At 41.6% G+C, this 26,397-nt stretch overlaps 1 protein-coding gene across 1 annotated transcript in view; it reads left to right on the top strand.

The window, feature by feature from the left end:
- LOC138774793 (transmembrane channel-like protein 2) overlaps positions 1–25,862 on the top strand; it is a 48,046-nt gene extending 22,184 nt beyond the window's left edge. The window contains exons 4-10 of the mRNA XM_069955705.1: positions 744–825; positions 7,874–7,980; positions 8,669–8,767; positions 10,333–10,475; positions 22,379–22,526; positions 25,378–25,566; positions 25,794–25,862. Coding sequence (XP_069811806.1) covers positions 744–825; positions 7,874–7,980; positions 8,669–8,767; positions 10,333–10,475; positions 22,379–22,526; positions 25,378–25,566; positions 25,794–25,862 — 837 coding nt within the window. The remainder of the gene's footprint in view (positions 1–743; positions 826–7,873; positions 7,981–8,668; positions 8,768–10,332; positions 10,476–22,378; positions 22,527–25,377; positions 25,567–25,793) is intronic.
- Positions 25,863–26,397: the final 535 nt, after the last annotated feature.

Raw genomic sequence — 26,397 nt, 5'->3', positions numbered from 1 at the left:
TGAAAATATATGAATTATGTAGCCAGTGTATTTTCATTTATATTCAGGGAGTAAGCTCACAAAATGTTAAGAATACTGCAGTAGAATTGAGAGTATGAAGAGATTTAAGCTGCCCATACACCGTCAATAACTGTCAGCCGATAGCTATTGCTTTGAGCCACCCCATTACCATGCCTGAATTGCCTGGCTGAGCCTACATATGTGTTAATTGGGAAGATGGGAGTATGTATGAACCTCTGCCAGCAATTTATCTCCAGTGAGAAAAGAAGGATTAGACGTTGAAATTCAACATGTCAGATAGGTCTCTCTTCTGCTATCATTTGTTGTGCACATTGCCCCATAGAAATCAATTAGTTCTATATTGTCCATAAATTTTGACAGTATACAGATAAAAATCTATGGTCATGTGAAGAAGGCCTCAAATGAAGAAGGTTGCAGTGCAGTAATTTCTGCAGTGGATTTACAGTGTGCCATTGGTTTGTACATTGATTGCCCTTCAGTCATCTGCTTTAATAAGTGACATGTCGTGTTTTAAACAATACATGCTCAGTTTATACAGATTTTGGCACAAATGAGCTTTGGAATCCACATAACAAATACTCCAGATAGAAAAATGCTCCAGGTTAGCATACCTTCATAGTGTTGAAGTGTACATGAAACCAACCTCAGGGTTTGATTTATTTTAACACATTTGAAATTATAAAAAAAAAAAAAAAATACTTTTTGCATTTGTTTTTCTACAGAAATGGATCAAATTTAAAAGGGACTTTGAAAATTTCAAAACAGCCTGCATACCATGGGAAATGAAGATTAAAGAAGTGGAAAGTATGTGACATTCTGCATATGGTACATATACAAGACATCACATTTCGCATCACATGTGCTCTTCATTACTACAGAATAAGTTTTCCAATTTCCTGCATTCAGTATGTGGAAAGCCAAAGGAACAAAGGAAGCACAGATTGTTAAAGTAGGGAAGACCACCTAAGGGATGACTGATACCTGTGGTCCTACACCAGTTACAGTTTCTGTCATGTTCCCATGAGCATTGTCCTGTGCTGCATGAAAGCAGTGGAAGATGTGCCCTTGGTGTCGTAGTGCAAAAAGGAGGCCAATCATTGTATTAGCTGAATAAATAAATGGTCCTTACTAAACAATATTCCCAATTTGCTTTTCAGCTTCCGGCAATGCAAGAGTTACACTGAACTCTGCTAGCCTTGATTGCCGCACCTGTTTGATTGACATGTTTCCCTACCTGTCTGCAACCTGGAGGATCAGAGCACCGATCCAGTGAGGATCCGGACTAGGCTCTTGATTAGGGATGGTCCGAACCGAGTTCGGTTCGGGTTTGTACGAACCCGAACCCTTGGAAATGATTCCCGCTGTCTGCTTGCTTCGTGGAGCGGGCGGATCCAGCGGGAGGACCGCCTGGAAAACTGGGATACAGCCATAGCCATAGCCATAGCAGTAATCTGCTGCCGAGCGTTCGGGTTCATACGAACCCGAACCTCGGCAGGTTCGGACCATCCCTACTCTTGATCCTCATAAAGAAAGCTGAGCCAGTTCACAGCGCTGGCTATTAAGGTTCATACCCTGATTCCAGCTCCCCCTGTCTACTCCTGTGATCCCCATTCCTAATCCCTCTGTTATCTGACCTTCCATCTGACCTCTGACTATCCGATTTTTATCTGACTTTGTACCGCGTTGCCCTTTGGTTTGGACTTTGGCTTGTCGACTTCCCTTTGTGTTTGTTCATCTGTCTTGTTTCCTGTAACACCTATACTAGTGCAGGGACCGCCTTCGTGGTTGTCCGTGGCTACCTAGGGCTGTTTGAGGCAAGTAGGTTGGGACAGTGGGTGGGCTCAGCATCACAACTCACTGTTGTGTCTTGTCCCTACCTCCCCTGACCTGACAGAATAGCCAGACAGGTTTTGCCTCGGTCACCATGAATGCTATGACCAACATAGTGGACCAAATGCAGCGGCTTAACACTATGGTGAGGGGGGGCGTGGTTTGCCGCTGAAGAGAGCAGATGCACGCCGCCGGAACTCCTGCATAACGGGGGATTAATCAGCATTACAACAGCGGAGTAGGACTCATTTTGCCCTAAGAAGTTATCTCATCTTCCCAACTCCCTCCCGATACCGATGACTACTTCAAGGAGAGCTTCTGCAGCCGCTAAACGGAGGTTTCTCTCATCCTTGCCGTCGGCCAGACTCCACCAAGATGTGCCTACCAACCTTGTTCTTAGAGACTTCGAACATTCACTCTGGAGTCTCTGCAGCCTCCATGCCGGATACCAGCTCACAGGACTTTAAACAACAGCTTTCTGTGCATTCATCATTACCGGCCACAGGGGCATGTAAGTCAACACAGCATGATCCTTTAGATGACATACTTCTTACTCCAGAACTGTCTGCTACGCCTTCATTGAAGCGGATGATGCTCGCTCTACGTGACTCTATACGAGCAGACATAGATCGAGCTACTTCAGCAATATCTGAATCGGTATGCTCGGCTATAAAAAGGATTCAGTGCCTGGAGGACACCCTTTCTTCAGTCATTAACGAACACAACTCGCTTTTAACTTCCCATTACCAATTGTAGTCGGAACTGGCTGTGATTAAACACACATTAGCTGCTGTGGATAACCGTACGAGAGATCACAATATTAAATTGAGAGGCATACCTGAGTCGATTTCTACCCTTGAACTTCCTGGAATAAATAAACAAAGTGGAGGGAATGTGGTGAAAATGCTATAATACGTCTTATAGCATGTATTTATTAATATGTACATTAAACACAAACATGAAAAACAGGTTTTATAATTAGATGATTATAGGTAGAGGTATAAGGGGTAAGGGGTAAAGGTACGAGATAGGTTACCCCTGGTTTAACCCTGCCTATTGCTGAAGTGGGACCCCCTGGTTTAGGCGTCCCCAAACAACAGGAGGGACTGACCCTGTGCTAGGGTTGTGTAGGTCTTTCCCGTTACAGATGTCAGTTGTCACTGTGTCTGGTAATACGGTAATATACAAAGTGTGTAGCATATAAAAGGCAGGTGTAGATGTTTTTTTGTCGTGGTTCTGATATCCCTTCTTCCGTTTATCCAACGCGTTTCCCTTGTTCTATGGCGACAAGTTCCTCAGGGAGTAGGAAGAGTGTTGGAGTATCAATGGGATATGCCTTGATACATGTCTCAGTCTGATCCAGGAAAAATTGAATTTACAGATGAATATTGTGGGTGCTCCCAAGTCTGTTGTAGGGGGTCACCGTTGTATGTATAGAAATACGTCTGGTGGATAAGTTGTGGTCACTTTATCCAGATTTGTGTCTGGTCTTGTGTGTTAGTTGTTTTCTGCCTTTACAGTATGATCAACTGTATAGTATTAATACGAGCTGTAGTAGATAAGTAACCAGCAATCTCAGTTCTCAGATGGTGTTAGTAAACAGATGTAGTTAGTTTGATACATATAGTTTTTCTCCTGCAGAGTGATGAGCTGTGGAGTCTGCTGTGAGGTCTCAGAGATGCTGAGACATCTACCCTCTGTGCGAGGGTGCCTGATGGAGGCGCGTCCTTATGTGCTGGCTACTGCTGGACACATCTTCTGATGTGATTTTGGGGATGCCCTGGCTGGAAGCAGTGTTGGATTGGTCCAGCAGGGAACTGGTTCGGTGGGGGCCTAAATGTGTGGTCCTTATTGTATTGCTGTGTCACTTGTGGAATGTTGCCCTGGGGAGGGGAAGATTCCAGAATTTTTGAGTGATTATGCTGATGTATTTGATGAGAGTTCAGTGGAGGGGTTACCTCCCCATCAACCCTATGATTGTTCCATTGATCTCTTACCTGGTGCCAAATATCCTAAGGGACGCATATTTAACTTATCCTGCCCAGAAAGGGAGGCCATGCGAGAGTACACAAAGGATAGTCTACGTAAAGGTCACATTCGACCCTTCTCCTCTCCTTTGAGGGCAGGATTCTTTTTTGTGGGGAAAAAAGATGGTGGGCTTTGGCCTTGTATTGACTTAAATTGATCTTAAATTGAATAAAATTACTGTAAAAAACCAACATCCTCTACCCCTTATTCCTGATTTATTTAATCAAATTGTGGGAGCTTAGTGGTTTTCCAAGATTGATTTGTGGGGAGCATACAATTTAATAAGGATTAAGGAAGGTGATGAATGGAAGACTGCCTTCAATACTCCTGAATGGCATTTCGAATACCTCGTTATGCCCTTTGGACTATGCCCCGGCAGTCTTCCAACACTTTGTGAATGATGTATTCCGCGAGTACCATGGTCGTTTCTTGGTTATGTACCTTGATGACATCTTAATTTTTTCCCCTGACTGGTCTCACATTTCGCATGTCCGCACTGTCATGGAACTTCTAAGAGCTAATCAGTTGTGTGCCAAGCTGTCTAAATGCCAATTTGGAATTCAGGAGATATCATTTTGGGGGTATAAAATAACATCAAACTTGTTTAGTATGGATCCTCTTAAGGTCCAAGCCATTGAGAACTGGGAGCGACCCAATAACCTAAAGGCTCTGCAGAGGTTCTTGGGTTTTGCCAATTACTATTGAAAATTTATTAAGGGCTCCTCGCTCATAGCGAAAACCCTTACCGGTTTAACCAAAAAGTGAACGGATCTTGTTAATTGGACCCCTGATGCTAACTTGGCATTTGACAGACTCAAGCTGTGTTTTTCAGAGGCTCCGGTGCTGATTCAGCCGGACTTTGAGTGTCCTTTTATAGTGCAAGTGGACGCATCCGAGCTGGGGGTAGGGGCTGTGCTATCTCAGGGATCTGCAGCTCTTACCAACCTCTGACCTGTTGCATTCTTCGCGAAGAAGTTCTCCAAGGCATAGTGCAACTATGACATAGGTAATAGAGAGTTGTTGGCTATGAAAATTGCCTTTGACGAATGGAGACACTTCCTTGAGGGAGCAAAACATAAGTAGTGGTTCTCACTGTTCCCAAAAATCTCATGTATTTGGACCAAGCCAAACGTCTCATACCACGCTAGGCCAGATGGGCCTTGAGATAACCTACCGCCTGGCTCCAAGAATGTCAAGGCTGACACTCTGTCCCGCAGATTTGACATTGAGCCCACGCCTAGGATCCAACTTGATACCATCTTGTCCCCTGGTGTGGTAGTGGCCATTCTGCAGCCGGATCTGGTGACTCAAATCGCTGAGTCTCAGTCCCTAGCACCCAGGAACACTCCAGAGTCGCTACTGTTTTTGCCCCCTAACCTTCGTCTCCGAGTCTTGGAGAAGATTCACAGCTCTGTATTAGCTGGGCACCCAGGGGTGGCTGGAACCAAATACTTGCTCTTGCGCCACTACTGGTGGCCTTCCTGGGCCCGAGATGTGAAGGCCTTCGTTGATGCATGTGAGACCTGTGCTAGGTCCAAGGTCCCTCAGAGGCCACCTGAAGGGTTATTACATCCTCTACCTGTGCCTACGAGACCATGGACACATATCTTGATGAATTTTATTACTGACATGCCCCTTTACAGGGGAAAATTTGTAATTTGGGTAGTTGTCGATAGATTTTCCAAGATGTGCCATCTTATCCCTTTTTGCAAACTACCAAATGCTCATACTCTGGTTACACTGTTTATTAATCACATTTTGTGCTTGCATGGTATTCCTGAATATATTGTGTCCGACCTGGGTGTTCAGTTTGTGGCAAAGTTCTGGAGAGAATTCTGTGGGTGGTTGGGTATCTCCTTGTCCTTCTCCTCTGCCTTCCACCCGCAGACGAATGGGCAGACGGAGAGAATAAACCAGTCTCTAAAACAATTTCTGATGTGTTTTGTGGCTGATGCCCAAGACAAATGGAGGGAATTCGTATCTCTAGCTGAATCCGTATTGAACAATCATGAGCAGCGCTCCCTTAAGATGTCACCGTTCTTTTGTAATTATGGTTTTAACCCTAGGTATTCCTCTACTCACGCCGCCATATTAGTTAACCCCTCAGTCGAAGACATATTCTCGAAACTGTGCACAGTTTGGGCCCAAACTCATCAGAGCTTGGTCAAAGCCCAAGAACTAGTCCAAAAGCATGCTAATAAAAGACGCATACCTGGCCATCAGTCTGGCAAACTGGCACCCAAGTATTTTGGTCCATATACTATTGCTGAGGTAATCAACCTGGTTACTTTTAGATTGAAATTGCATGCTTCATTCCGTATTCATAATGTATTCCACAAAGCACTCATGAAAAAATACATTCCCCCTGTATCTCCATCAACTCCTCCTGCTCCACTAGTCATCCAGGGTGAGTTGGAGTATAAGGTGGAGAAAATACTTAATTCTTGTTGGGTACAGGGTTCCATACAGTACCTGGTCCACTGGAAAGGTTTTGGACCTGAGGAGCGTACGTGGGTTTCTGGTAAAGATATGTATGCCCCACGTCTGGTTCGACAATATCACACACGCAGTCCGTCTAAGCCGGGTCCGTTCAATAAGGGTCCTGAGGCCCCTCATAAAAGCGGGGGTACTGTCAGGAATGTTAGCCTTGATTGCCTTGATTGCGGCACCTGAGCAACTCTGTTTGATTGACATGTTTCCCTGCCTGTCTGCAACCTGAATGATCAGAGCGCCGGTCCAATAGGGATCAGGACCGGGCTCTTGATCCTCCTAAAAGAAAGCTGAGCCAGTTCACAGCGCTGGCTATTAAGGTTCATACCCTGATCCCAGCTCCCCCTGTCTACTCCTGCGATCCCCATTCCTAATCCCTCTGCTTGTATGACCTGTTATCTGACCTTCCGTCTGACCTCTGACTATCTGATTTTTATCTGACTTTGTACCGCGTTGACCTTTGGCTTGTCGACTTCCCTTTGAGTTTGTTTATCTGTCTTGTTTCGTGTAACACCTATACTAGTGCAGGGACCGCCTTCGTAGTTGTCCACGGCTACCTGGGGCCATTTGAGGCAAGTAGGTAGGGACAGTGGGTGGGCTCAGCATCAGGGCTCACTGTTGTGTCTTGTCCCTACCTCTCTTGTCCTGACAGATGACTTGCCTGTACTTTATAAACCCCACTCTAGCCTATGTTACATTACTATTCCGGTATCTCTCCTTTTTGAAGTGAATAATAACTCCTTGACTCCCAGTTGTCTACTCAACCTTTAGCTGCAATGCTAAACTGATGGGGTGCAGATTTCTTGAGGTTTTGTAAAAGGATAGCTATGCAGTTTTAGACCCAACCTGAAGCTCCTAAAGGCCCAAGGGTTATGCAATATATGTACAATTATTCCTGCAGGAGGTGGTGTATTGTCTGACACAATGCACTCTGCTGCCACCTCTGTCCATGATAGGAACTGGCCAGAGAAATAGCTAATCCCCATAGAAAACCTCTCCTGCCCTCCAGACTGGAAAGAATACAACTTCCTGCAGGACATACAGCAGCTGGAAGTATTGAGATTTTTAATAAGTACATTACAAATCTCTGGCACTTTCTAACACCAGTTGATGTCAAAGATGTAATTTTTTGCTGAACTACCATTTTAAGGTTATGTTCACACTACGTAACTTTCATAATAATCATGGCCATTGTTGTTGATTTGCAACAACGTCCGTTATTACTACGGAACTTACGTGGTGCTGCCGTATATGGAATCCCGGCCAGAGTGTATACACATTGTATACACTCCAACCAGGATCTCTGTCAGTTTTCTGCCGTCGCTATTCACTGAATAGCGGCCACAGAAAACCTGTCAGTGCACAGAATGGAGCAGGAATGTGACCTAAGACTAAATTTGGTATATGATTTGCACATCCTATCCTTTGTATATCCTATCCTATTTGTATATTCTATCCTTGTCATTTAAAATTAATATGCTTTTTTTGTTTTACCTTTTGTTAGGTCACTTTGGTTCATCAGTTGCTTCCTACTTTATTTTCTTGAGGTGGATGTATGGAGTAAACTTGGTGCTCTTTGGTCTAATATTTGGACTTGTGGTAATTCCAGAGGTATGGGCCTTTTGTTACAGTTTTTTTTTTATGTATGTAAATATATACAAACTCAGGCTTATTGTTTTTTGTATAAACCAGACACCACCTAAAAATCAAAGAGCAAACATTTGACCCTCTCTTTTATTTGGAAAACTAGTCAATTCTTAAAAAAATATTCTATGGTAATTGGTTTGTGGAGTATCATGTCTGTAAGTCCTAATGAAACATGTCTTTAGTAATCTTAAAACTAGACCAGGCAGGCAAAAATGTGCAGTCACAGTGGTGCATGCTCACAGTGGTTTAACTTGATAGACTTATTAGACAATTCTTTCCACAAACTTTTGGTCATGTGAGACAAATCCTCTTTTCTAGATGCTTTATAAGGTCACATTCACCCACTGAATTTTATCAATACACAACAGCCGTTATTGCAGGTTGCAACAGCGATCGTTGTTTATTGATAGTGGTCGATTGCGTGAAAGTGTATGGCAAATTGAAGTGCAGGGACACCCGAATGTGCCCACATTACAATGAAAATCTAGTGATGAATACTGTAGTATATTAGAGGTTCACTACCGTACTCTATGTCAGTTTTAGAAATATTTACCCCGCTCTGATAATTTAGTATATGGTTAGAAATCACTTATACTGTTCTTCACATTACCTCAAGCGTTGTGGTATTTCATGGTTGATCTTTCTTTACTAGATTTTAATGGGTTTACCTTATGGCAGTTTGCCACGAAAGACAGTGCCTAGAAAAGAAGAAAAAACAGCCATGGATTTCTCTGTCCTTTGGGACTTTGAGGTAAATACATTACTCTGGAACGTTTTGATAGGAATTTATTAAATTCGGCAAAAAGTCACAGACCTACCTGGTTTGTTGTGACTTTTGCCAGTCTTTAACCTTCTTGCCTGATGGACAGACAGGGAACACAGCAAGGCCCAGTGAGGTTGTGGCCTCCTCGGGGGCTCACCTTACTAGGATTATGCCTGCAAATAGGTGTAAATCATGTGGAAAGCTTTAGATATGCCAGATATGTTGAGAGGCATATGCACTCTATAAATTCAGTGTAGGACAAAAGTTTGGGAACTTGGTTGGGGTTGGCCACTTTATAGAAAAAAAATGTTCAGTGTACAGTATTTGTAAAAACAGACACCCCTCATCCAGACTGTGTCGTCCTGCTCTTTATGTTCAATGGTGACTCTGTTCATAAGATGGCCGGGCTTGGAGGAACATGTGACCCTGACCAGTGTTCTCCATAGGCATAAACAGGCTCAGTGGAGGACATTAAGGGCATGGTCACTTGCTCCTCTATGATGGCCATCTTATGTACAGAATGACCATTTAGCATACAGACCAGGATGGCGCAATCTGGGGGAGGGGGGCAGGATATCAGTTCTGCAAGGCACATAGGAAGCTATTGTCAGTAATTGCAAAGAGTAAATGTGCTAATACTGTAAACTGAATAATTTTAGTATAAAGTGACAAATCCGTTTAAGACCCATGTACAGCTATGCCCGTCTTGTTAAATCCTCACCACTACCTTCCCTTTGTTTTTATCCAATATATTATTGGATCCAGGACTTCAAAATTGATGATCGCTGCAAACATAGTGCTATTTTCCTGCGAATTGCACAACTTGTGGGAGGCTATTGCTATTTTTGCTGCAATGTTGACAGAATTGTTACAAAAATACATAAATCGCGCAGATTGCTGGAAAACAGCACAAATTACATGCTATGGTTATTCTGGCAGTACAAATAAATGTATTTTTGATTTCAGGTGCTGTCAAGCGAAAACTAAAACCATACTTACCATCTCCAATCTCCGGCAGCTGCCATTCTGAATGCTCCCAGTGCCTGCTACTCTCTGCGGCATCCTAATGCCTGTAATTTGTCTTCCCTTCTTGAACTCCTTATTTAACCAATTACTGTGCACAGCAGTGACCCATATCATAAAGTGATTGGCTGCAAGGACATTTCCAGTGGAGATAGTACATTACAGGAACCAGAAAGCAGTAGAACTAAACACTGACAGGAGCTGTTGGAATGGCAGCAGCAGGGACCTGGGTGGGTACTGTTAGTATGGTTTGTTTGGATTTTTTTTTACAGAACTTTAAATGTTCAAATGTTGGTAAATGTAAATGATTTTCTTGTGTTTTATCTAGCATTCCTTTACAAATCAATATAAAAACAGTTCATAGGAATTCTACAATGAAGACTACAGTGTGAAATATTGTACAGAATTATAAATCTTTACTTATCATTGCTAGTAGAATATAAAACCTTAATAGTACTGATTTACAGAAAACACCTGACACAGAAATAGAATGGTTTTGTGGGATCATGTTTTCCCATTTTATGTTACAGGGTTATGCCAAATATTCTGTTTTGTTCTATGGTTTCTACAATGACCAACGTACAATTGGTTGGCTAAAGTTCAGACTACCGCTTTCTTATTTCCTGGTTGGGGTTGGTGTCTTTGGATACAGCCTGATGGTAGTTATCAGAACGTAAGTAATACATCTTGTCACATTAGTATGCATACACCAGTCTGAAAGAACATTGGAACCACATGTATGGCTTGTGTTTCTAGAATATCCAACAGGAAATGTCCAAAGTAGGAGATATTTTCTATGGGTGTTTCCTACTGCTCTGGACAGTTCCTCTGGTGGACAGAGGTGGCAGCAGGGAGCACCTTGTCAGACTGGAAAAAATACAGAGACTCCAGGAAAGTGACTTCAAGTGATGTACTGTAAGATAGATAAGCGTAAAGAAACTCAAGGCTCCCGATTTGTAAAGGTCACAGAGGTCACATAGCATGTTTACAAATGGTTTCCATACAAACAATAGGGTCTGGAGATGTTCCTTGTTTCTATGTCAATAGGGTTTGCTGTAAAGCATATCACTAAATGCTGATAAAAACTTGCAAGATGGTTTCTTTTTGAAATAATGTACTAAAATAAAATAAAAAAAAATTACAATCAGAAATTGAAAACAGAAAAATCAAGAACATGTTTCAATGTCTAACTAAATTAGTAAAATAAATCAAGGCAATAGATTCACTTTAAGGTACTCTAAAGGTGTTATCCAGTGCTACAAAAACATGGCCTCTTTCTTTCAGAGACAACACGACTCTTGTCTCCAGTTCAGGTGCGGTTTGCAATTAAGCTCCATTCACTTCAATGGAACTGAATTACAAAACCCCATCCAAACTGGAGACAAGAGAGGGGTTGTCTCTGGAGAAAAGTGGCCATGTTTTTGTAGCGCTGGATAACCCCTTTAAAGCCTTTTAAGTTTTATTATATATTAGTAACAGTAGTGTAAAACTGGCACATGGAAAAGGGCCAACCATCAGCTTATACACAAGAAAATGTACATTCATTGACCTAAAGCATCTTTTGTGCAGCCAATAAAATTATCATTATTAGCCATATATGGCCCCTTAATCGCCCAGGGGATGTCTAGCCTCTAATGTTGAAGTTCAAGGGCCATACAAATGATCCAGTAATTGTTTGCGTGGCCCAACTGCACAATCAGTTGAGCCGCGTGAAGGCTTACCAAATCGAATAGGTCCTCTACTAACATTTGGTGTGTGACACTGACCTAGATAAGATGTAGACATGTAAATATGCTAAAATGCTGTGTGAAACCAGTCTTATAGTAATCGCACAATTTTTAATGCAGATGATCAGTAAGATATCATATAGCAGACAAAGGCTATTTGCATGGCCAAAATGTTGCATCACTGTAACAAATTTTAAAAAGCATTACAAAAACTTGCGAGTTCTCTTCATCACTCATGTACTGCATTTGAACTACTACCTGTAGTTATCAACTGTAAACACACCTTAAAACATGTACCACCCTCCTTGGTCCTAGGTGTTTAGTTTAGCAATATAATACAAAATCTTGGGAATCAGCTCACCCACGCGAGCAGAGATGCATACATAACACGGTTCTCAGGAAGGCTGGAGCTCGTGGATAAAGGTGCGGGCCGTATCCCGTATGTGCAAATCCAACGTAGGAAAATTCCACAGCTCCTTGTAGTGGTAAGGAAAAACTTTATTGGTACATACAAAAAAATAAAAACTGGTTAAAACCGCGCCGACGCGTTGCGGAGGCAACCCTCCTTAATCATGGCAATAAGTATACTACATAGTGAACCTTTATATAGTTTGTAGGATGTACCTGTTCCCACTAGCCCCTCCCCCTAAGGGGTAGGGGAGAAGAGAGAAACGCCCCCCTCGAAACATGGCCGAGGAGCTACATAGAATGCATGGCAAAAATATGTAATGTGAATAACAAATGAATAATAACTTAATAATAAGGACTTTTGGGTTCAGTAGTAAGCCTGCCTAACCAAAATGCTATTAAAACCTATCTCTCCCTGCTCAAACAACTCTCCCTGACTAGGTTGAAAGCGTATCTGCAGTCGAGAAGCGGAAGTCAAGTCTTAAATCTTCGAGGTCATGTGGTTCAGTCATCCAATTAGGGTAGGCGCCGTTTTCGCACTGCGTGCGTACTCCCAGGGACCCTCACCACCTCCCTGCATGGTGATTGGATTAAAAAAGCGCCAAGTGTGATGGGAGGGCTTTCGAATGTTTCCCACGTATTCGACACACTACTCAATTGTATTCAAATCTTTCGTTATACCGCAATTTTCGATCGAATACCTACTCGATCAAATCGTATTTGCTCATCTCTAGTATTAATATGTTGTGATTGCTACTGTATGACAATAGGAGATGAAGAAAAATTTCATCAAATTTCTATACCTCAGGGGCCTTCTCTAACCTTCCCTATTTTCATCATATTATTTTAGTAAAAGCGGTAAAAGGGGCATCTATTAATGCATTTCTTGCATAATTACATTGAAAAGAATAATGTATAGTTTGAACACCATATTTGCCAAATATCCCTTCTAGTGAAAAAAAAGCTTGTCATGTTTGGTGGCATCTTGTTGCTTTGCAGTATTTTACATATTAGAAATGTGTTATGGCAATTGTTAGGTACTTTGGTCTTCTTTCTTTATTAGCAAAGTACTTATTAAAAAAATCTGTGGCAGGGTCATTCACTGATCATCTGCCAAAAACCTCCTTGCTAAACTAAACGTAGGAAAATTCCACAGCTCCTTGTAGTGGTAAGGAAAAACTTTATTGGTACATACAAAAAATAAAAACTGGTTAAAACCGCGCCGACGCGTTGCGGAGGCAACCCTCCTTAATCATGGCAATAAGTATACTACATAGTGAACCTTTATATAGTTTGTAGGATGTACCTGTTCCCACTAGCCCCTCCCCCTAAGGGGTAGGGGAGAAGAGAGAAACGCCCCCCTCGAAACATGGCCGAGGAGCTACATAGAATGCATGGCAAAAACATGTAATGTGAATAAAAAATGAATAATAACTGTATAATAACAAAACATGTAAGTAACAACCAGGCAAACGAGGCAAAATAGCAGGGCACAGTGGATACAGATGGATACATTTATGAACCTCAAAAGATGTAGAATAAATCCGTCTTGAGATTCATGCCCTGTGGGAAACGTGTGGCCAGATTAAGTATCCAATATGCTTCCCTTTTTCTGAGAAGCTTTACCCAATCCCCTCCCCTTGAAGGTTTATTCACTTTTTCTATAGCTATTATTTTAAGGGTACTAGTGTCGCCCTCGTGACATTGGTGAAAATGTCTGGATAAACCAGACATGGATTTATTCCCAAGGAAGGGAGTTGTGGAGCGAATATCGCGCATATGTTCAGCAAAGCGAACCTTAAGTTTCCTCACAGTATACCCCACATATTGTACATGGCAGGAGGAGCATTCCGCCAAGTACACCACATATGTACTGGCGCAATTGATGAAGGTCTTGATTTTAAAGGAGCTCCCCGTGGTGTAGGACATAAAAAAGGTATTTTTAGCAGTAAAGGTGCACATCGGGCATCTGGGGGCAGCACATTTGAAGAAGCCGGTCAGTTTAAGCCAATTTTCCCTATTGTCAGAGTAATGATCAGGTTTAAGTATCGATGGGGACAACATATTACCTAAAGTTTGACCTTTCTTGGCTACACCTTTTTACTCCTCCTTTAAGGGCTTGTTCACACAGTTTGTCTTGGAACAAGATGGGTATATATTTTGTAATGATGGTTTCAATATACTCAAACTGTGGGCTGAAGGGTGTAGAAAAACTCAGTGGATATTTGTGATCTGATGTATGCTCCACTTGTTTGCGTCTGTCTGTAAGGTGGTATGCTCTGTCGTGACTCTCAGCAATATTACGTGCTCTCTGGATATTATGTACACTGTAGCCCCTGTTACGCAATCTGTGAGATAATTGTGTTGCAGTAACCAAGTACGCTTGTTCAGTCGTGCAGTTGCGTATTGCTCTTATGAATTCTCCGATAGGGAGATTTCTGGTCACATGTTTGGGGTGACTACTGTCCGCGTGTAGTATTCCATTACCCGCAGAGGGTTTTCTAAATAATGTGCTAGTGACCTTACCCTGATCAAGGGACAACAAAACATCCAAAAAGGAAATTGAATGGATTTTGTATTGAAACGTAAATTTTAAATTCAATGTGTTGCCATTAATGTACTCAACGAAATCCTTGGCTCTCTCACCGTCGCCCGCCCATATCAGGAGGAGGTCGTCAATGTACCTACCGTACCAGAGGATGAATCCGCGGTATAGATTATGTACATTGTGCAGGACGACCTCCTCCCAATATGACATGTAAATGTTTGCGAGCGACGGGGAGAAAGCAGCCCCCATGGGGCAGCCCCTGACCTGAAGGAAAAATTTATCTGTGAACTGAAAAAAGTTATTAGACAGTAGAAAATGTGTGACTTCAAGAATGTATGTACAGAGATCATTACTGTAGTTGCTGTATTTATGCAGATGGTATGATAAAGCAGTGATGGAAAGGTCATGTGGCAGTGATGGATAGAGTGCCACCACATCACACGATAGCCATGTGGCATCCTGTATGGGTGGCAGTCTATCCAACGTGGCAAGAAGACTTTTGCTATCACGGATGAACCCTATGCTACGTGTAGCCAAGGGCTGTAGCAGACTGTCTAAACTGTGCATAAAGGCTCTAATAAAGAGCCTATGCCCGAGACAATCGGGCGAAGGGGTGGGGGAAAGACCCCTTTGTGAGTTTTAGGTAGGGCATGGAAAATGGGGACTCTAGGTAAAACGGGCATCATGTGTTTGAGTTGTTTGGGTGTCAGGAAACCTCCCTTTTGCCCTGTGTCCAGGATGTCCTGTAGTTTCTTTCTCACTATACATGTGGGGTCCGATAAGAGTGACCTATATGTGGAGGTGTCACCTAAAATTGTGAAGACCTCCCGGACATATAGATCCCTGTCCAGGACAACCACCGACCCTCCTTTGTCCCAACTGGCGTATGGTAAGGTAAGGGTTAGACATCAAATCCTTGAGAGCTCCGTCTCTCCCCCTTAGACAGATTATCTTTACCAGTTTCGAAACGGGACCTATGTGCAAGTGCAGTCAACTCCTCCTCAACCTTGGTTTGAAAAGCATCCATGCAAGGTGCTCTGGAGTCGACTGGATAAAAGTCCGGGTTCGGAACTGGTATCTTGTCAGTGTTAGTAACCATATCGATACGAACAATACTTTTCCCCTTCTAAGTCTAATAAAGATTGAATAGACATTTGTTCATGAAATAATAGATTTAGTGGTACAACATTACGGCCCACCATATTCAGATCATGGGGGGGAGGGGAGCCAGGGGAGTTAGGTGCAATGTCCTCATTAGCTGTTAGAAAATGTCTCCTTGACCGTTATAAGATGCATAAATTTGTTAACGTCTTGTAGGGTGGCATATAAGTACCCTTAAAATAATAGCTATAGAAAAAGTGAATAAACCTTCAAGGGGAGGGGATTGGGTAAAGCTTCTCAGAAAAAGGGAAGCATATTGGATACTTAATCTGGCCACACGTTTCCCACAGGGCATGAATCTCAAGACGGATTTATTCTACATCTTTTGAGGTTCATAATGTATCCATCTGTATCCACTGTGTCCTGCTATTTTGCCTCATTTGCTGGTTGTTACTTACATGTTTTGTTATTATACAGTTATTATTCATTTGTTATTCACATTACATGTTTTTGCCATGCATTCTATGTAGCTCCTCGGCCATGTTTCGAGGGGGGCGTTTCTCTCTTCTCCCCTACCCCTTAGGGGGAGGGGCTAGTGGGAACAGGTACATCCTACAAACTATATAAAGGTTCACTATGTAGTATACTTATTGCCATGATTAAGGAGGGTTGCCTCCGCAACGCGTCGGCGCGGTTTTAACCAGTTTTTATTTTTTGTATGTACCAATAAGTTTTTCCTTACCACTACAAGGAGCTGTGGAATTTTCCTACGTTTTAGTTTAGCAAGGAGGTTTTTGGCAGATGATCAGTGAATGACCCTGCCACAGATTTTTTTAATAAGTACTTTGCTAATAAAGAAAGAAGACCAAAGTACCTAACAATTGCCATAACACATTTCTAATATGTAAAATACTGCAAAGCAACAAGATGCCACCAAACATGACAATGCTTTTTTTTTTCACTAGAAGGGATATTTGGCAAATATGGTGTTCAAACTATACATTATTCTTTTCAATGTAATTATGCAAGAAATGCATTAATAGATGCCCCTTTTACCGCTTTACTAAAATAATATGATGAAAATAGGGAAGGTTAGAGAAGGCCCCTGAGGTATAGAATTTGATGAAATTTTTCTTCATCTCCTATTGTCATACAGTAGCAATCACAACATATTAATACTAGAGATGAGCAAATATGATTTGATCGAGTAGGTATTCGATCGAAAATTGCGGTATACGAAAGATTTGAATACATTGAGTAGTGTGTCGAATACGTGGGAAACATTCGAAAAGCCCTCCCATCCACACTTGGCGCTTTTTTAATCCAATCACCATGCAGGGAGGTGGTGAGGGTCCCTGGGAGTACGCACGCAGCGCGAAAACGGCGCCTACCCTAATTGGATGACTGAACCACATGACCTCGAAGATTTAAGACTTGACTTCCGCTTCTCGACTGCAGATACGCTTTCAACCTAGTCAGGGAGAGTTGTTTTGAGCAGGGAGAGATAGGTTTTATAGCATTTTGGTTAGACAGGATTACTACTGAAACCCAAAAGTCCTTTTCAGGGCTAATATCCAGAAAAAGTCATCTCTGAAGTCTGCATCCAAAGCACTTCTCAGTGCTAAGAAATGGATGATATAACAGCAGCAGCATCAGCAGCAGCATGAGCAGCTGTATTCATTCCAGTACCCTGCGTGTACAAATGACTTAGTGTCTCTGGTTTAGCCCACTAAGGGCACGTTAACCTTATACCTATTGTGCCAGTAGCCCAGTAAAAGGCACGTGATACCTATTGTGCCAGTTGCCCAGTAAAAGGCAAGTGATACCTATTGTGCCAGTAGCCCAGTAAAAGGGACGTGATACATATTGTTCCAGTAGCCCACAAAAAGGTACGTCATATATACTGTTCCAGTAACGTTCGTACAGCATGTTGCGTGATACGCGCAAATAACATGACCGCTCTACAGACGCACATTGGAATCATGTATGTAATGCTGCGCAAGAAATTACGAACTAAACATTGCCGTAAAGCGTTCGCAAATATTTTGGCATTATACTGTGATTTTGGGGTGGTGGGGTGCACCCAGGCATGCTCCCCCTAATGTCCCAGTGTCATTCCGGAGGTGTTCGAATCGTTTTAGGGAGGTTTCATGGGAGACTTGGTGACCTACAAGTGCTCGAATTTGGATTTCCAAGTGCCCCAAAATTTTTTCCATAGACTATAATGGGATCTAATATTCGTTCAAATAGGCGAATCTCATTGCCTATTCGAATTCTTCGAAAGTCGAATATTTCACTACTTGCTCATCTATAATTAATACCAGTTCTAGCTAACTCATTTTTTTCTATATAAACATATTAAATATGAATGGCTATTGTTGGTATGTATGGTCTTGAATTTATCATTTGTCAGCGGCTGAATCATGGGCAATATTGCAGCCATTATGTTCCTCTGGCCTTGATACCATTTGTCTGTCTGGCCCTTGGGAATATATGAGAAGTCTGGAGAGGAGTGGATAGTAAAAGCCAATTGATCCAGTACATCTTCTGCCCTCTTATTATCTGGCCCTAATAATGATTGTGAGAGGTTTAATTATTGCTACTGGTCCTAATATATTAATAAAATAGCAATATTACTGACTTTTCTCGCTTTTTTTCGCATGTGCACACTATGGCCAGTGGTGGACTAAGTGTACCATAATCCCTTCTCTCCCCATAGTTACTACAGGAGTGCTAAAGTGGAGATCACCATACTGAATCAATAATGTATTTAGATCATTTTTTAAGCAGCCACTGACAGTGAAGGAAGCCCAAGGTCTAGTTCTTTCCCTTCACTGAGCCTGCCAGCTCCAGCAGCTGCTTCAGTGTCTTAGCACACAGGTGCAGTCATTGACGGTGAGCACCAAAGCTCTGACTTTCCCCGCTGTACTGTCAGTGACTGCATGCACGGAAAGGGAGCAATGAGAGGCATTGCAGTCAATGGTAACTTTAATGCCCCAGACATGCTCCTTTTGCTGGCATTGAAAGGCATTTTTTTTTAATTATTGTGGACATTGCAATATAACTGTGTCAGCAATTTCAAGAGGGTTTCTAGTGACAATTTCCATTTGTGTTTTTTTTTTGTAGTTTAGTTTTTTATTTTCTTCACCAACTGGAGATGAGGGGGCATTTGTTAATAGTAATTAATAATAGTTAAGGCTATGTTCACACTACGTATGAGACCGGCCGTTCTGTGACTCCGGCCGGGGCACAGAACGGCCGATCTCAGCCCGGATCATCACAGGCCGGGTACTTAAGTACTGGCCGGATGATCTTTCCTCCGTGGCATCAGCGTGCGCCCGCATCAGAGATTCCCATAGCACAAAGTGAAGCAAGCGGCCGGATTCATTGAATTCCGTCCGCAAATAATGGACCTGTCAGTTGTTTGCCGCGCCGTATGGGAACCGGCCGGAGCGTATACGATGTGTGTACACTCCGGCCGGGATCCCATAGCAAATAATGCTATGTTCCACCCCGCAAATCTACGGCTGTAGTTCTGCCGCGATATTTACGGCCGTAGATTTACGTAGTGTGAACATAGCCTAATAGTGTAGGGTCTTTGCTGTTCACCTTATATACCCTGCTTATAGCTATGTTAGGCTGTTAAAAGTACAATCTTGGCAGCCATGGAGGTCTTCAGAAAACAATTATGTTGGAATATGGGGACGGGAATTGTGGTTTTGAAGCGACCAGCATGCAACTTCTAACTATTTAACGCTTAAATGACAGAAAATTAAACTAGCTTTAATTCTGGTCACTGATTGCAAGTGTCATCTGCTCCATACCTCCTCAGCCCATATCCGCTGTAACATATACTGTGGAGGTCACCATAATGAGACCCATACCAAACCTAAAACAAGACCTCTAAACTCAGACACTAGACCACAAAAGTAATTCAGAAGTCAGATCTGACCAAAATGAAAACCATCTTTTCATACACACCGCTCCCATGGCTCCCATTAACTGAATAAGTTGCAATCTGAACCTCCAATGCAGGTCTGAACAGAGCCTTATTGGGGATTAATTGTTACATGAATTACTAAACTTATTGTGTTTTACATTTATGTTAAGGTGCCATCTACCAATTATCAGGCTATGACCAATAAACTATGATTATAAATCAGCATTTTCTCCTCTAATATTCACATCATTCCCCAAAGACTTTATTTACAGTAACACCATAGCCAAAGTAAATGGCATTCAGATATGAATGATTTATAACCATTTATAATGCTCTTTTTTGACTGCCATTTAATTGTTTTCTGTTATCCCAACTCATAAGCTGTTATTTTAAGTAAAAGGGCAAATGTGTTCTCTTAGGCAAATATTAGTAATGGCTAATGTGCACCAGGGGTTTTAATTTAATTTAAATTGTGTATATGTATCTGAATAAAATGATTCTGTTTAGAGCAGAAGGCATTTCTTTAAGAAAATACTTAAAGTGTACCTCCAGTGCTTTCATTCGGAGAAACTATGATGCATCACTGTAATGCAAATTTATATTAATTTAAGCTGCCAATTTGGAGATGCTTCAGAGCAACCCAATCTTTCTACATAGGCTTAGATGGCGCTGGGGTCTCTAGATGGGAGCTATGGTGACAAAGCGGCATGCTCTGTCTTTCAAAGTTCTAGTGTATGCAGCCCGGAGATGGAAAAATTCTGCTTGGAAGAATGGTGTTCCGTAACCAAATTTAAAATAGATGTGTGTTACAGAAATGACCATCATGCACATCATAATCTGCCTTCCCAAACCACTTGTACTTTCGGATAGCTGCTTTTAATCCAAGATCTGTCCTGGGGTCCGTTCGGCAGGTGATTCAGGTATTGTTCTAAAAACCAACTTTTAATCTTGCAGCCTTGAGCATCTGCGCCCTAGGCTTGCACCACCCCTCCATCCCCCCCCCCTCCCTTTTCACCATTAGGAATGCCCCTGGGCAGAACTTCTCCTATTCCTTACTTGTGTGAACATTGCACAGATGCCTTAACGATCCAGCACATGTGCAGTGTTCAGAAAGCTGATAAATAGGAGAAGACCTGCCTCGAACAGTCCTAATGGTGAAGAGGGTGGGCAAGAAGGACAGAGAGGTTGCCCCAGCCTAATGCACAGATACTCTAGACCACGCCAATTTGACACAGGGCTGCAAGTTTAAAAGTTGTTTTTAGGACAATTATTGCATTACCTGCCGAACGGACCTCGGAACAGATCTTGAATTAAAAGCAGCTAATCTAACGGTACAAGCAAGTTTCGGAAGGGCAGATTGTGGGTACGGAGTCCCTTTAAGGATTGATTTGGATTACAAGCGCAGTCCTGGAACAAATTATGCTCGTAATCCAAGGCACCACTGTACATTGCTTTAACAAACTTGCCCCCTCCTAATATGCTGGCTCTTTTCCTTCTTGGCATATATATCGCTATAGTATATATATATATATTGGGCTATGTTCACACTACGTAAAAGTACGGAATTCAGTGAATTCCGGACGCAGAAAGACCTGTCAGTTCACACAGTGAAGCGAGCGGCTTCGGCCCGCTTGCTTCACTGTGGACTATGGTAAGCTCTGATGCGGGCCGCGCACTGATGTTTGAAAACCTAGACAACAAGCTGTAACAACGGGGGAGAAAACAAGTTTGCTAAATGAATGCATTTGCAAATACATTTAATTTAATAAGCCCTATAGTTTAACTTGAGATAAGTTGAGATGGACTACCACTTTAAGGAAAAGCTTTTCATTATGGGAAATAATATATCAGGAGATATAATGTTGGCACACATTTCTAGAAGTATGAGTACTTTTGCTTTTCAGAGCCTATGTTGAAAAAGCATTTTTATTAATCAGTTTATGATAATTATTTTCTGTCATTTGATTGATCCCAACATATTCTACATAAAATGGCCTCAGAATCTGAATACTGTAAGTTTTTTCTAGCACCCAATCTCCAATTAAATAATCGGTATATTGTTTGGAGCGCGGGTGGTAAATAGACAGGAAATCCATGCAAGTGCTAGTTATTGAAGCTGTGTACCAACAGTTGATTTTGCTGAAAGCTAAGCTTTGTTGCTCTCTCAATAACTTGTTGCCTGTTGACTTATTGTAGCACACAGTGTCTTTCTCCTGCAGCTTTCATTAAATTTTGAAAATTCCTTTGCAGAACTAAAGCCAAACCTAAACCTGTAACTGTGGCAAATTCATTTTCTTTGACATACCCAATTGTTCTGTTTGTCTATGAATATTTTAACAGACTCGGAGAGTAGTCTGCTGCAGGATCTGAGATATTAGTTTACAAATAATAGTATGAGGTAACTCTTATCACTGTCAGTCTAATTGTAGCATGTGTAGCCAGAAATAACAGCATAATGGAAAGGATTTATTAATATTCATACGCTAAGCCTTTTACCGAACAAGTTGTTTTTTGTTATGCACAGTCCTTACTTATTTCATTTAATAAAAATGTATTTAATAAATGAATTAATATAATGAATAAGTTAATAGAATAACACAAGGCCCTAAACAGAAATATTCCAGGGAAAAAACACAAATAATTTTAAAATATGAACCCCCCACAACTCCCCATGCCCCCCCCATCCCCCCGCTCTTCCCCTTTTGATGTATATGCATGTATTAGCACAGACCTTGAGCAGGGAACAAGGAGGAAGCGAGCACTAATCTGTCAGGTCTGCGCTTGTTTCCTCCTCAATATCGGCCTGTGTAATAGGGCCTTTACATGTCATACTTTGCTATTTTGTCTTCTAGGATGGCAAGTAACGCTAATGAAAGCACAAGTGATGGAGACGATGGGAATTACAATTTCAGTTTCAAAATGTTTACTAGCTGGGATTACTTAATAGGAAACCCAGAGACAGCAGATAACAAATTTGCCTCCATAACTACCAGCTTCAAGGTAAAATCTAAAGTCTATTAATCTTGGTGCTTAAGGGCAGTATTACTTGACATCAATACAGAACATAATTCACTTTTTTTCATTAATGTAAATGAAACCAACAATTCAATGTTACAATCAATTTGTATTGCCAGTTTCCACATTTTCAGTTGAAAGACCTTTGAACAGGAAAGCAATAAAGGCATTAGGGACGAGAGATTTAGAATACTATACGGTAGAAACTTACATGTTGGAACATTTTTTTACATTAAGTATATGTTTCATGAACAGCTGGAAAAGATTGACATAGAAATATATATTTGAAAAAAAAAAAAGTGTTGCCTGCATCACACAACCCCCACGATTGCTGTTATCCATTAAAAAACTGGAACCTAGCTCATTTCAGTTTAACCTCATCACGTATTCATGATGAGATGCCCTTTATTATCTAGCCATGTGCTTATTTACACCCTGGTTTTCCTGCTGACAGGTCCACTTTAACCGTAGAGCAATGAACTGAGTTCAGGAATAGAGTTCACTTATGATGCCTTTGCACTAGGACCACCTGGTGTGTTAAAACTACCCTGTTATAAAATAAAAATTGGATAATTATTTAAAGCGTAACTGTCATTTCAGGGTTATTTTTCTGAAAACAATAAATAGCTATAGTACAAGCGATTTTAAGAAACTCTGTAATAGGTTTTTATGTACTAAAAGAGTTTTCTTCTAGACTGAATTTCTGTGTCCATTATGTGGCTATGGAGAGGGAGGGGCTGTTAGGAGTGACTGAGCACGGAGCAGTCCTGCACAGCACAACACCCTGCAATCTTCTCTCAGTAAGTTCATAGATAAGCAGTGACCTTTCTGACCCCAGAATCCTGCGTTTTAGGTGCCCAGAGAGTCTAGAAACAGCTGACCTTCATGTCACCTCTTCCTGCTCCCTCATCTCCCTCGGCCCCTCCCCCCTTCATAGGCTTACAATGGAGAGAGCAGAGCCGTCTTCACTGGCTTCTCTGTAATGAAGACGTGTTTGCCTGATAATGCACAGATAAGAAGTCAGGGGGGAGGCTGGGAGATTGCTTCTTGAGTACAGAAGGAGGCATTTTTGGCTGATAAAACCTATTACAGAGTTTCTTAAAATCGCTTATACTACTGATTTCTGCAATAAAAAGAACAAAAAACATGAAAGTTACGCTTTAAGAACTCCTGTAATAAGCACTCCTGCTCCTCAGGGCAGAAATAACTACTTTTCTACCAGTCACAAACCAAAACCACAGTGCAGCAAGCAAAAAAATCTTCTCTACCTGTACAATCCAACATCACAATGTAAAAATACATACTGCTCTACCTGCAATACCCAACATTAAATTGCATGAACACATACTGATCAAGCTATATAACTCAACATAACACTGCACAAATACATACTGCTTCACCTGTATATCTTTAAAGCACAATACACCAATAAATACTGCTTCGCCTGTGTAACCCAGAATCACGCTGCACAAATACATACTGCTCCACCTGTATAACCCAACATCACACTACACTAATACATACTGCTCCACCAGTAAAACCCAACTTTACACTGCACAAATACACTACTGTTCCACCTGTAAAACCCAACACCACACTGAACAAACACACTCTACTCCACCTGTATAACCCACAATTACACTTACGCCAATAAATACTGTTTTGCCTATGTAACCTAAAATAGCACTGCATAAATACACCACTGCTCCACTGTACTAACCCTATACAACACTGAACCAAGACATACTGCTCCACCTGTATAACCAAATATCGCACTGCACCAATAGATACTGCTCCACCTGTAAACGAGTATCACAGTGGCAGCACTCCTGTCCCTAAAAGCCAAGTCCTCTATCTTCCTGCCATTTTTCACACATACAAACACACACCCACACACATATAGCAGCACTGATTCCCTTTTTTCCACCTTCTCTTCCTGTTGCAAGCTCCCCCTGTTCCTTACCTCATTAGCACACCACTTTCCCTATTCACAGCCCCAAGACAGAGTTGTCTCCCTTGTAATACATTACCCTGAAAGAGGGAGTCTCTTCTGTTCTTCATCTCCTCATGCTCTTTTTTCTTATACACTGCCCCCAAGGTTAAAGTGAATGTACCATCAAGTACATTCGCTTTAAGTGTTGCACATGAACAGAACGGCGCAGTCGTGGGTAAGCCTGTCCCCTCCTTGAACTTCTGCCCGGTTCCTGCGCACGGCGCCAATGCCCTGATGGTACATTTGCTTTAAGGACCTGGGAGATATCAGGACATCTTTACAGGTCCTTAACCTCCTGTAAGTGCCGAAGACTACCATATCAGTGTAGTCTCTGCCTGGAGTTCTGCTGAGTTGCTGATGTCTGAACAAACAGGGACCCTACCAGTGATTATTGAGAGGAAAGAATATGTTTTTGGAGGAACTTTACAATTAAAAGTACGCTCTAGTAATCCTGTTGGGCCGTCTTAAGCCTGCATATAAGAGATATGGTTGGGCATATTCTGCATGACATCCTGCAGCACATTTACACGTGTTTTCAACACTCTCCAAAAGGGAGCGAGTAGATGTTGTGCCACTCATGGGCTGCTGAAGATGGCATCCTAGCTAGTCCCATAAATGCTTCCAAAAACCCTTTTGTACAGAGCTAGGGCTTGGACTCGCAGCACACTGATAGTATACAGCGTGTCTGAACTGCATGACCCAACAACTCTCATTGTCTTTCAAATTTCATTTGATACAAGGTTATAAAGTCATATAGTAATATATGCACTTTGTTCACACAGTATATGATTGTTGAAGTTCTTTCCAAGAGCTAATGATTTCTGTACTGGTTTCTTTTTTCAGGAATCTATTGTAGATGAAGAGGAAAGCAATAAGGATGAAAACATTCATCTTACTAGATTCCTCCGGGTCTTGGCCAATGTAATGATAATATGCTGCTTGTGCGGGAGTGGTTATCTTATCTACTTTGTTGTTAAACGCTCACAGACATTTTCCAAGATGCAGAATGTTGGCTGGTATGAAAGAAATGAGGTAATAAAATGTTTTGGACAACAGGTTGGTACAACATTCAGCAATCTGGGCAGTGGTTTAATTTTCATACCATTCAAGACATGATATAAATTTTGATTCTGTATATATTAGAACATTGATAAATACAGAAATATTACTTCCTTTTTATAAAGGTCCTCTGGTGTTTCTCCTTTAAGATTTGTCACCTTGGTATTTAAATGTGCTTGTTTCCTATGATTATTCTGCAGGTTGAGATAGTGATGTCTTTGCTCGGAATGTGTTCGGCCCCCCACTTTTTGAAACAATTGCAAACTTAGAAGACTACCATCCTCGAGTGGCATTAAGTGGCAGCTAGGAAGAATTTTTGCTTTGTTCCTTGGCAATCTATACACATTCTTGCTGGCTTTTGATGGATGAGTTTAATGAGAAAGTAAGAACCAAATACCCAACTACTAAAACTGCTGTTAATATGCATTCATGCACCAGACTGGGTCTAAAACAACTCCTTTGTTTCATTTTATGGCAGCTAGCTCAGGAGGAATCAATAAAGAATATTACTAAATGGACTTTACATAACTACTACAATTCAAGTGCAAACATAAATGGAACTGACACCACACCACCGCCACTACATCCCGCTGACATCCCTCGGGGTCCCTGCTGGGAAACTAATGTTGGAGTTGTAAGAACAGATACTATCTTATCCTGATATAATATGCTGTTCATGTTAACCATTTCTAATCTCTGGATCTTTTATCACACTGATAAATACACCAGAGGCTGACTAGACTAGACTGACTAAAATTAAAAAAAAAAAATCTTCCAAACATTGAGCAGCTTAATACACAGGAA

The sequence above is a fragment of the Dendropsophus ebraccatus genome, unplaced genomic scaffold, assembly GCF_027789765.1.
Source record: "Dendropsophus ebraccatus isolate aDenEbr1 unplaced genomic scaffold, aDenEbr1.pat pat_scaffold_1114_ctg1, whole genome shotgun sequence".
Lineage (NCBI taxonomy): Eukaryota > Metazoa > Chordata > Amphibia > Anura > Hylidae > Dendropsophus > Dendropsophus ebraccatus.
The sequence above is the reverse complement of the archived record's forward strand: the minus strand, read 5'-3'. Positions and strand labels throughout refer to the sequence as shown.